At 38.6% G+C, this 12,352-nt stretch overlaps 1 protein-coding gene and 1 non-coding gene across 2 annotated transcripts in view; both read right to left on the minus strand.

Moving 5' to 3' along the window:
* GFPT1 (glutamine--fructose-6-phosphate transaminase 1) overlaps window positions 1-12,352 on the minus strand; it is a 72,086-nt gene that overhangs the window by 47,099 nt on the left and 12,635 nt on the right. Inside the window, exons 2-3 of the mRNA XM_066267298.1 lie at window positions 7,549-7,656; window positions 4,626-4,733 (exon numbers count right to left, since the gene is read on the minus strand). Of these exons, the coding sequence (XP_066123395.1) occupies window positions 4,626-4,733; window positions 7,549-7,656 (216 nt within the window). The remainder of the gene's footprint in view (window positions 1-4,625; window positions 4,734-7,548; window positions 7,657-12,352) is intronic.
* LOC136332369 (small nucleolar RNA SNORA44) lies at window positions 5,199-5,328 on the minus strand. Its single transcript, XR_010730640.1, has one exon. It is a non-coding gene; the product is annotated as a small nucleolar RNA SNORA44 (small nucleolar RNA).

The raw sequence follows: 12,352 nt of genomic DNA on the forward strand, positions 1-12,352 counted from the left end.
TTTTACCAATGTTGTTATCTCTATTCAAGTTATTTTGTACTTTGAATGATTTGCTACCTGGTTTGTAATTTATAGAAATAAATTAACTGTTATCCGGAAACATGTAAACATAGTGAAACAGAAGCAATGATTAACACCATGTAATTGTAACTCAGTGTGTGTGTATAAAAAGGGAGCTATACTAGCATTTGGCAGAGATGCCTGGCAGTAAATGCTAACCAGAGAATAAAGAGAAAGAAAAGAATCGGCTCTCTCACTCGATTTCGCCGACACCGTCTCCTCCTGTGGGACCCCTGGATCCCCCCCGGGGCAGAACCCCGGCATTTACTAGTAATGCCCTCCTTCTAATTTCCTAAATGCAAAATTCACTTGGCTAAGATAAAACTTATCAGGTAATAATGCTTATCAGAATTAGGTCTAAATTAAGAACAAACTGCTCAGAAATCTGAATAGGAAAGTCCATACAGTTTAGCACAGTTTTGTGTGTGTTTTTATACTGATTAATCAGAGATCATTCTAAAATACAAATATGATCAAGAAATAAGGCTTAAAACCCTTGAATAGACTTACATTACTTTAAAAAGTGGTTTGCATCATCCCAAACCCATTCATACAGACTTGCAAAAAGATCCTCAAATTCTAACATAAAGTCAGAGAACCATTTTCTCAAGATAAAGCCAAAATACCTTTTCATAGCATATAAGGCACTGCACCATCTGTTCTCCATCTTCCTTTCCATCCTCATCTCCCACTCTTCTCCAATTACTCCTCAAAGGTCTCAACACACATTTTACAAATACCAGATAACATTTACTGAGTACTTCATGCAAGGTTCTAAAAGCTTCTCACCACTCTGTCTTTATCACTGTGACCCAAGCCACCAGCATCTCTCACCTGAACTACTTCAACAGAATTCCAACTGGTTTCCCTGTATCCAATCTTCCATCTGTACAATCTAGTAGTCTCTGCACACCAATCAAAGTAATCCTTTCAAAACAGAGTTAGATCATATCACTCTCCTAAAAAAATTTTTCTAATGGCTTCCCATGACACACACAGTAAACTTATCCTTAAGATTAGGGGTCCCCAAATTTTTTACACAGGGGGCCAGTTCACTGTCCTTCAGACCGTTGGAGGGCCGGACTATAAAAAAAAACTATGAACAAATCCCTATGCACACTGCACATCTTATTTTAAAGTAAAAAAACAAAACAAGAACAAATAAAATATTTAAAATAAAGAACAAGTAAATTTAAATAAACAAACTGACCAGTATTTCAATGGGAACTATGAGCCTGCTTTTGGCTAATGAGATGGTCAATGTCCAGTTCCATATTTGTCACTGCTAGCCGTAACAAGTGATATGACGCGCTTCTGGAGCCGTGACACATATGTCCAGCATCACCGGAAGTAGTACTGTACGTGAGCAACACCGCGCTTTGCGGCACCACCACATACAGTACTCCAGGAGCACAGGATGCATCCGCCTGACCTCCAATGAAAGAGGTGCCCTTTCCGGAAGTGCGGTGGAGGCCGGATAAATGGCTTCAGGGGGCCGCAGTTTGGGGACCCCTGCTTAAGACCCTACATGACCTAGCCCTCAACCACCTTCATCTCCTGCCATTCTCATCCTCACCTACTGTGCCCTAGCCACACTGACTTGCATCCTTAAGTAAGCCAAGCCCACACAAAGTCTTTGCACTTGGTGTTCCCTCTGCCTAGAATTCCCTCTTTTGGACAATCGCATGTTCTCTGTTCAAATGTCACCTCTACTATGCTTTTTCATAGCACCAGACACTACCTAACATTATATATTTGTTTGTTGTGTGGCTATCTCATTAAATAGTAAATTCAATCATGGCAGGAGGTTGTGGCTATCTTGTTCTGTTTTATCTTATTTATGGCTGGTATATAATAGTTGCTCAATAAACATTCATTTTGTTATTGAATCCACACAATACTCTGTGAGGAGGGTTACTATAGTCTCCATTTTACAGATTAAAAAAAACCTGAGGCTCAAAGAGGTGATAGAATCTGCCTGCCATAGGCCATCATGAATAGTAAGTAGAGATAGGGTTTAAACCCAAATCTGGTGGATTCCAGAGCCCAAGATTAAAACAACAATGGGAAAGTCTGCCGCACTATCATATTTATGACATGGTGTCAACCTGGCTTCCATGAGAATTTGAGTTCTACAAAAGCAGCACCTTGCCTTATTATCTTTGAACCCTAAGCACTAAGAGCTAAATAGGACAGATAATCATATCTTTATTGGATGGCTTAATCAATGAATAGATACAATCATCTATGTATTCTTTCCCATCTTACCTGTGTTCTGAATAATTAAAGTGACCTAATAAATGACCTCCAGAACACTAAAGGATACTATTAACAAGCTAATGCAAGCAATAAAAGTATCTGACTGGTTTTTTAGGCTAACTATAATTAAAGCAGTATCTCCCCCACATACTGGCAAGCAACACTGGAGAAAAGTCTTTAACAAGAGTGGTAAACTGAATCCATGTCAAGTTCATGATAATTACCAAACCTATTTATTTCACTGTTGCCATTTAAGAAACATGAATCCAAGTTCCTTATTCATTAAGCTGATAGCTCATTCAATTTCAACAGTTCATGGCATCTTTTCCATCCTATTTAAGCCTCAATCCTGCCCATAGTCCCTCAATTTCCACTTTATTCAGCTCTCCCCCTCACCTCATAATTATCTGATTTAGCTTTTCTTTTACCTTTGACTCCTATAAAGGCTAACTCCCTACCTGTGCCTTCACCTATCTGAGCTTCAATCCCTCAATAATTTCCTTATTTGCATCTTCTGTATTCCCACCACCTTCCTGCCCACAGTTTTTTGCCCTTTTCGCACCTTTTCTCAGATGTCTTCCTCTCTTTTCTATTTTAATAGTCCACATATTTAAATTTGCTAGCAATGAAGATTTAATGCCTACATCTAGAGATAATAAATGTCAACATACAGTAATTTGTACTTTACATCTTTTTAAGACATATTAAATGTAAAAAAATCTCTAATTTTTATCATTACCTAGAATAGCAGCCCTGTTTCACCCTACCTTTGCCCCAAACTTCACTGCCTTTATTTCCAATACCATTTAATGATAGCACCTACTCCTCTGTCAATTTCCTCATCTGCAAAATTAGTATGATAATTTTACCTACTTCATGGTTTATCAATGGAGGGATAAATGAGTTAATACACATGAAGCACTTACAAGAGTACCTGGAGCATGGAAAACAATCAATAAAAGTTAGCTATTATTATCAAAGTCAGAAGCTACCAATAACCTCTTATTCCACAAATCCAAAGGCCTTTTTTGGGAAGTCTTCCTTCCTTTTTGACTTAAGCAAAGCATACTGAAACACACTAGGAATAATAAATATCACAAATATCCAAACACCCACACCCAGAGTTAATACTTAATAATTTGTGTCTTAGATCATTTTTAAGATCTAAAATGTAAAAATGCAGCTGATGCCTCCTTTGTACCCTGCTCATCCCCCAGGATTCTCAAGTTGATGGAGAACCTTCTCCACTGTGCCTTCAAACTTCTATTAGCTAATATGTATCCACAAATTATAGTATTCTGTGGGGGGGTTTTTTGAGGCAGCAAATATTTGTTGACAATAATGTTGTAAACACTAAAATGATAAAGGCTTTTCACCTTATAAGACATTCATCCTTCTCATTAATACATATTGTCTGTGTCTTTTAAATGGTCCTATACCTTACATATCCTAGTGCAAGTTGCTTTTTTCATTCAGTATTAGGCTCCCAGTAATTCTCCAGGTCCCCACATGCAGAATCAGATCCAGTACACTCCTTTAAAAAGTTATATATGGTCATTCACTATTATTACAACTTATCTCATTCCCTTACTGGTAGACATATAGGTCATTTCTAAGTTTTGCTGCAATGCATCTTCTCGTCATGGCTCCTTGCCCATAGTGTTTCTTTCAATTATTTGCCCAAGACTGGAAATGCTTGGTCACAGGGTACAGGCATCTCCCATATAGACATTACCAGATTGCTCTTCAAAGTGATTTATCAGTTAATAATTCACCAACAATGTCTCAATTTCTCATTTTCCCACTACTTCCTGACTTTCCTGCAGGAAAGGAGGAATGTTTCAATGTTGACATTCAAAAATGGTGATTCTGGTCACAACCTATCTTTCTAGCTTTCCACATTCATCTACCCATAATGTAGATAAAAAGGACTACCTAACATAAAACCATATAATATAACCCCAATAAATTCAATAAGGAGTAGCTACCATTCTATCAACAAACTTGCCTTGCCTATTTTTGTCCTATCAAAGGACCTTCCTCATGAACTGTGGCTATTTCATTTTAGGATACTGATCCTCCTCTGAACACAGTGCACCTAACTCATTTCCCTCCCTAACTAATATGACCATTTTTGAAGCTCAGGTACATTTTAAAACCAGTACAGATAATAACAGAACTATTCTTCTTCCCTCCAACATTAAAAATCATTAAATGGGGCCCAAAATATGGGAAGAAAGATAATTTGATAAGGAAGGGAGAAGAAAGAGAAGGGGAGGGGACAAAAATCAAACTAAGTACATTACTGTGAACTTCTTCATCCAGTGCTTTTACTTTCCCTTTCTTCTTAATGAGCTGGATTTTGCAGGCATTGGCTTCCCAATCTTTGTCATTGCCTCCATCAACTCCAACACCTAAATCATCAAGAGGTAGAATAGCAATATTTTAAAACTAGCTATTTTTAGATTATCAGTGTGAGGCAAAATTTTTAATTAAAATGCTTTTCATCTAATTAATTCATTTACTTATCAATTCAACATATACTAAACACCTATTATATGTCAAGAACTAGAATAGCTGCTAGAAACAAAAGTGAAAATAACCCAGTTCCTGTCCACAAGTTTCTAACAGTGTATTGAGAAGACAGAGAAAAATAATTACATACAGTGTGGTTTCAGGCTATAAGAAAAATATTACAGGTTATAACTGGAGTGAGCATAGTAGAGAAAAACAGAAGATAAGCACCCACCTCTGGAGTGGAATAAAGAGGGAATATAAGGGAATACTGTCTGGAGATGCTACAAGCCTGAGGAATCTAAAACATTACTCTGAACATACAGGAAAAGCAGTACATAGTTTCTTTTTCCTTTTTTTAAAAACGTTATTAAAAAAGTGAGTGGCAGCTGCAGGTATCATGCTAACCTGAGCTGTCAAAGTCTCTCTAGGTTGGTTTACATTCAGTTGTAGATCCCAAGGCTACAACCAGCCACAGCCCCTGGAAACATGCTGGCAGAGTAGTTTCAAATAGAAAAATCACATGGCAAAAATGTTTAGAAAATTCCTTTGGAAACTGTTTAAGAGGATAGATTGGACAAACAGAAAGAAGAAACCAGCTCTCAGAAGTTATAGCTATAGCAAAGCATAAAGGAAGAGGGCCTGAACTAACAGTGGTAATGAAGATAGATATGAATGATATTGAGTACAAATGACTGGGTGTAAGGTGAGAAAGTGGGAGAAGTCTGGGACACCTCTTAGGCTCAAACAAAGTACTAGTTAACTGGCAATAAAAGGAATACAGAGAGAAGAGACTGGAGAGTGTGGTGAGAATTGGAGTGTATTCTGTTCAATTCCAAACATACAAAAGTTCTAATATCTTGGTTTATTGAGGAAGAAATTTCTAGGAGGAAGTTGGAAATATAAATGTGCAGCTAGGGGAAAACATCTGTATTTTAAGTCACTAAGTATAGGAAGCTGGTGAAGTCAGAGCTCACCCATGAAGATACAAAGTAAGAAAAATTGGCCTAGAAAAGTATTCTGAAGAACAATATTTAAGCAACAGGTGGAAGGAAAGAAGCTCTCAAAGCAGACAAAAAACAATCAGTACGGAAGAAGATAATGAGTCTGACCTGTGGTGGCACAGTGGATAAATCATCTACCTGGAACGCTGCGGTCTCTGGTTCAAACCCCGGGCTTGCTCGGTCAAGGCACATATGAGAAGCAACTGCAAGTTGATGCTTCCCACTCCTCTCCCCACCTTTTTCTCTATCCCTCTTATCTCTAAAACCAAAATAAAATCTTTAAAAAAAAATGAGATGTGTAAAAGGAGAGAATTTTAAGAATAAAAGAGTTGAGGAACTGACTTTTCATTAACTGAGGAAAGTCATAGAAGATAAATTCCCATTATGGCTGGCAATGTTAAATGTACACACAGTAAAGAGTTAACAGCCTGACCAGGTGGTGGCGCAGTGGATAGAGCATTGGACTGGGATGCAGAAGACCCAACTTCAAGACCCCCCGAGGTCGCCAGCTTGAGCGCGGGTTCATCTGGTTTGAGCAAAAGCTCACCAGCTTGGACCCAAGGTCGCTGGCTTGAGCAAGGGGTTACTTCGTCTGCTGAAGGCCCGTGGTCAAGGCACATATGAGAAAGCAATCAATGAACAACTAAGGTCTCACAACAAAAAACTGATGATTGATGCTTCTCATCTCTCTTCGTTCCTGTCTGTCTGTCTCTATCTATCCCTCTCTCTGACTCTCTCTCTGTCCCTGTAAAAAAAAAAAAATGAGTTAACAGAGCAGGCCTGACACTGCTATCCTTAGAAATGCCTGCTTGCAAAGTTGGTTCTTGGATTTCAGGAGGGTTCCCACCACCCTGATGAAAAATGGTTCACTGTACCTAAACCATCAAACTTGTGGCTTATGCTGAATATCTGCTTCTCTTCTAGGAGTCTGGAATGTTGGTATATGTTAGACAGAGGGTGTCTATGTGACCAGCCCCCAGGGAAAACCTTGGGCGCTCAGTTGCTAAGAGCATTCCTGGTAGACAACATTTCACACAAGTTGTCATAATTTGCTAGGGGAATGAAAAGCATCTTATGAGACTCCACTAGGAGAGAACCTTCAGAAGCTTGTGCCTGGTTTCCTCCAGATTCACCCCATGTGCCTTTTCGCTTTGCTGATTTTGCTTTGTAATCATTGGCTGTAAAAAATCATAGCCTGAGTATAACACTGAATCCTTCCAGAAAATCATCAGACCTGAGAGTGACCTGATACAGATAGGGAAAGAACGAGAGTAGGACATAAAGTTGACAAAAAGTTATTTTTATTTGCTTTATCATTTATTTAAGGTAGAAGATGCTTAAGCAAGTTTATATGGCAAAAGCCTGGACTACCTGGAGAAAATTAAATTATAATGTATAAAAAAGAAAAAAGATAATTTATAGAGTAATATCTTCAAGATCTCTATTCTACCAACCATGTATATGCCCCAGATGATCTGTTTTTACAGTAACATTCTTAACAAAAGAAGATACCTGTAAGAAGCAAAACTCTACATAAATGGTAATACTATTGAAATTACATAAACAAGCTCTTGAAATACAAGACAGAATTCTTCAGATTTCCAGTCTGCCCAAAACAAAAGAAACATTACTAAAGAATCTAAAACAAAATTTTTCCTATATAGATTCAAGAACCATGCAAAACCCATAATATTTTTTTAAAAGGAAATACCAGCAGAATCATATCCTCTGTATTCCAGTCTCTGAAGGCCTTTGATTAGGGTCTCCAAGATTTCTCGTCTGGTGCGAGGGACATGATAGTTTAAATAGGCAAATATACCTGCAAATAAACAAATATATAATAGAAAATTATGTCTAAAGAATACATATTAACATAATTATGGCAAAATTTTCATTTGCATAATTATGTCTATGATGTGCAAAACTGTGAAGCTAGAGAGCCCATCTTTAAAAGAGTAATAAACCCTCATTTCAAATTGTCTAAAAGCAGTGAAACTTTTTCAACGGAAAATTTCTCATTAATAAGTGATCAATTATAAATTATCTAATCACGGGGGGATGAGAATATATAAAATCATGTTAAAGAAAATGGCTTGAGGCCCTGGCCGGTTGGCTCAGCGGTAGAGCGTCGGCCTAGCGTGCGGAGGACCCGGGTTCGATTCCCGGCCAGGGCACACAGGAGAAGCGCCCATTTGCTTCTCCCTCCTCTGCCGCGCTTTCCCTCTCTGTCTCTCTCTTCCCCTCCCGCAGCCGAGGCTCCATTGGAGCAAAGATGGCCCGGGCGCTGGGGATGGCTCTGTGGCCTCTGCCCCAGGCGCTGGAGTGGCTCTGGTCGCAACATGGTGACACCCAGGATGGGCAGAGCATTGCCCCCTGGTGGGCAGAGCCTCGCCCCTGGTGGGCGTGCCGGGTGGATCCCGGTCGGGCGCATGCGGGAGTCTGTCTGACTGTCTCTCCCTATTTCCAGCTTCAGAAAAATGAAAAAAAAAAAAAAAAAAAAGAGAGAAAATGGCTTGAATCCCTTGTTCCCTAGGTCCTAGCTAATGACAAATAACATATTTATAACTCTTAAGAATTCATATATAAAAAGAAAAACTAGAAATAAAAGAACTAGTACATGTAAACTGAGCCAGGCAAGCAAAGAGGTAGTAAATAGAACACGGGTAAAGAATATCCACTTTTTAGGAAAAGCAGAACGGAAATTATGAGGCCTTCCATAGTTGTGCTTCGGCCAGGTGAAAACAGCTAAAGACCAAAATATGAGGAAATATTAAGTTCAAGTTACTTATTTATGAAAGAACTTTCTGTTCCTTATATTACATTATAATGCCACTGAATTTAAAGGAGATTAAATGAATTCTGTGAAGTAGAACTCCAAAAATGATTAATCTTTATCTCCATTTAAAAGATGTTTATTTCTGTAAATGGCTTGGTCTTGTTAAAATATTTCAGGATAAGGAAATACAAAATTGTGGCCCTGGCCAGTTGGCTCAGTGGAGGAGCATCAGCCGGGCGTGTGGAAGTCCTGGGTTCAATTCCCAGTCAGACACACAGGAGAGGCGCCCATCTGCTTCTCCACCCTTCCCCCTCTTTTTCTTCTCTCTCTCTTCCCCTCCCACAGCCAAGGCTCCACTGGAGCAAAGTTGGCCCGAGCACTGGGGACAGCTCCATGGCCTCTGCCTCAGGTGCTAGAGTGGCTCTGGTTGCAACAGAGAAATGCCCCAGATGAGCAGAGCATCGCCCCCTGGTGGGCATGCCGGGTGGATCCCAGTCAGGCACATGCAAGAGTCTGTCTGACCGCCTCCCTGCTTCTAACTTTGGAAAATTACAAAAGAAAGAAATAAAAAAAAGAAATACCAAATTGTTAATATCCAACAAAAAAAGCCATAATACACGTATACTGAGAGACATGATCAGTAGTTTTTTCAAGTAAACTATTATGCCCTGGGAAAAAAAAGGAAATTCACATTTTAAACTAAATCCAAAATGACCTGAGTTTAAATTTTCCCAAAAAAGTATAAAGCCAGTAACTTATAGGAATCTGTATTTCATTCATATTTTAAAACACACACACAGCTTATAGTTGTAAAGATTTAAGGTATCGTGTTACAGAAGCACCTTATTTTCACAGCACCACAATCTTATATGAGATCTGGAGTTTTTAGTTACTGCTGTTCCTTCATAAAGTACCTATGATACAAACAAACTAAACCAATTCCCCAACTGTAAATCAAACTTTTATGTGTTCTACACTTATTCCCCCCTATGGGTCACTGACCTTTGATAAAGATTAAATGCAGATAACTACCAGTTCCAAGTAAATATAACAGAGATCAGGGGTGGGAAAAACAATTTCCAGTAGGGCCTCTATCTGTAGGGAGTTTGCACATTTTCCCCATGTCTGCATGGGTTTTCTCCAGGTACTCCCAAAAGATGTACATATGTGGTGAACTGGCATGTCTAAACTGTCCAAATTTGAGTTGTAAATATGAGTGCACCCTACGATGTAAGAACGTCCTATCCAGGATTGGGTACCACCACCTTGTGCCCTGAGCAGTGGGTATAAGCTGCAAGTATAAGCTGCGGGTATAGGCTCTGGCCACCCATGAAACTGAAATGGAATAAGCAGGTTGGAAAATAATTATCCTACTTGTTTTCACTCATCTTTCTTAAGTGTATGTACAGCTCACATTTATTTCAGAGTTTATTATTGTGAGTATTTTGGGTCTTTATTTAGAAGCCTGGTGTTGTTTTTGTGACCAGAAATATGTTGTAGGAACTTAAGTCTTGTTTATATCAATTAGCCTACAGTGAAATGGATTTCATTATCTACAGTTCCACTTAAAGTTGTAGTTTCCAAGGACCATCAATGACACTGAGGACTTACGGTATACTATCACAAATAAAAAGCAAAGTAACATACAAAATATGAGGACATTTTTCTTTTTATTTAGAAAATTAACTTTGACAGGGTGACATTGATCAATAAGAGTAGATAAGTTTCAGTGAACATTTCTATAGCACTTGAACTACTGATTATGTTGTTTACCCATCACCCAATGTCAAATCATTTTCCGTCACCTTATATTTGTCCCTCTTTACAACCTTCCCCTCACTCCCCTCCTCATTCACTCAAGTCCCCTTCCCTCTCCCCCATGGTCCCTTCCCCCTGGTAACCACTTCACTTTTATCAATGTCCATAAGTCCCAGTTTTATATCCCACCTATGTGTGAAATCATACAGTTCTTAGCTTTTTCTGACTTGTTTCACTCTGTATAACATTCTCAAAATCCATCCATGTTGTCGTTAAATGTCACTCATCTTTTCTTATGGCTGAGTAGTACTCTATTGTATATATCTACCACCTCTTCTTTATCCAATTCTCTATCAAGGGACACTGGTTGTTTCCATGTCCTGGCCACTGTGAATAATGCTGCAATGAAAATGGGGGTGCATTTGTCTTTACGTACCAATGTTTTCAAGTTTTGGGGATAGACATGCAGTAGAGGGATTGCTAGGTCATATAGTAGTTCTATTCTTAACTTTTTGAGGAACCACCATACTTTCTTCCATAATGGTTGTACTAATTTCCATTCCTGCTAGCAGTAAATGAAGGTTCCTTTTTCTCCACAGCTTTTCCAACACTTATTACCTGTCATGCTGATAACAGCCAATCTAACTGGTGTGAGGTAGTATCTCACTGTAATTTTGATTTGCATTTCTCAAATAGCTAGTGAACATTAGCATCTTTTCATATACCTGTTAGTCATTTGTATGCCCTCTTGGGAGAAGTGTCTGTTCGGGTCCTCTCCCCATTTTTTAATTGGATTGTTCACTTGTTTGTTGCTGAGTTTTGTGAGTTCTTTGTATATTTTAGATATTAACCCCTTATCCGAGCTGTTGTTTGTAAATATCATCTCCCGTTTAGTTGGCTGCCTGTTTTTTTTTGTTGTCAGTTTCTTTTGCTGTGCAGAAGCTTTTTAGTTTGACATAGTCCCATTCATTTATTTTTGCCTTTACTTCCCTTGACTTTGGGGCCAGATTAATAAATTATTCTGTACGGCCAAGGTCCATGATCTTAGTACCTAGTTTTCTTCTATGTAGTTTCAGGTCTTATATTTAGATCTTTCATCCACTTTCAGTTAATTTTTGTGCAGGTGACAAACTGTAGTCAAGTTTCATTCATTTGCATGTGAGTTTCCACTTTTCCCAACATCATTTATTGAAGAGGCTTTCTTCACTGTGTATTTTTGGCTCCTTTGTCAAAGATGATTTGTCCATATATATGTGGATTTATTTCTGGGCTCGCAATTCTCTTCCATCGGTCTGTATGTCTGTTTTTCCGCCAATGCAATACTGTTTTGATTATCGTGGCTCTATAGTATAATTTGAAGTCAGGTAGTGTGATACTTCTGGCTTCATTCCTTTTCCTCAGGATTCCTTGGCCTACTTGGGGTTTTTTATAGTTCTATACAAACCTGGTAATTTTTTGTTCTGTTTATTTAAAAAGTGACATTGGGATTTTGATGGGGATTGCATTTAATTTGTATATTGCTTTGGGTAAAATGGCTATTTTAACTATGTTGATTCTTCTAATCCAGGGGTCTCAAACTCAACTCAGCATGTGGGCCGCAGAGCAAGATCACAGCCGTTCGGCGGGCCGCACTAGGTCTACAAAAGGCAACTGTTACGCAACACTTTTCAGTGTCACAAAACACCAGAAACTATAGTTCGTGGATTAGTCTGCGGGCCGCAAAAAATTGTTCGGCGGGTCGCATGTGGCCCGCGGGCCACGAGTTTGAGACCTCTGTTCTAATCCATGAACATGGAATATTTCTCCATTTCATAGTTTCTCTTTCAATTTCTTTCAATAATGTTTTGTAGTTTTCAGTATATAGGTCCTTCACATCCTTTGTTAAGTTTATTACTAGGTACTTTACTATTTTTGTTGCAATTGTAAAAAAAAAATTGTTTTTTGAGTTCATTTTTCAAAGTTACATTGTTGGCATACAGAA

Source organism: Saccopteryx bilineata, chromosome 3, assembly GCF_036850765.1.
Source record: "Saccopteryx bilineata isolate mSacBil1 chromosome 3, mSacBil1_pri_phased_curated, whole genome shotgun sequence".
Lineage (NCBI taxonomy): Eukaryota > Metazoa > Chordata > Mammalia > Chiroptera > Emballonuridae > Saccopteryx > Saccopteryx bilineata.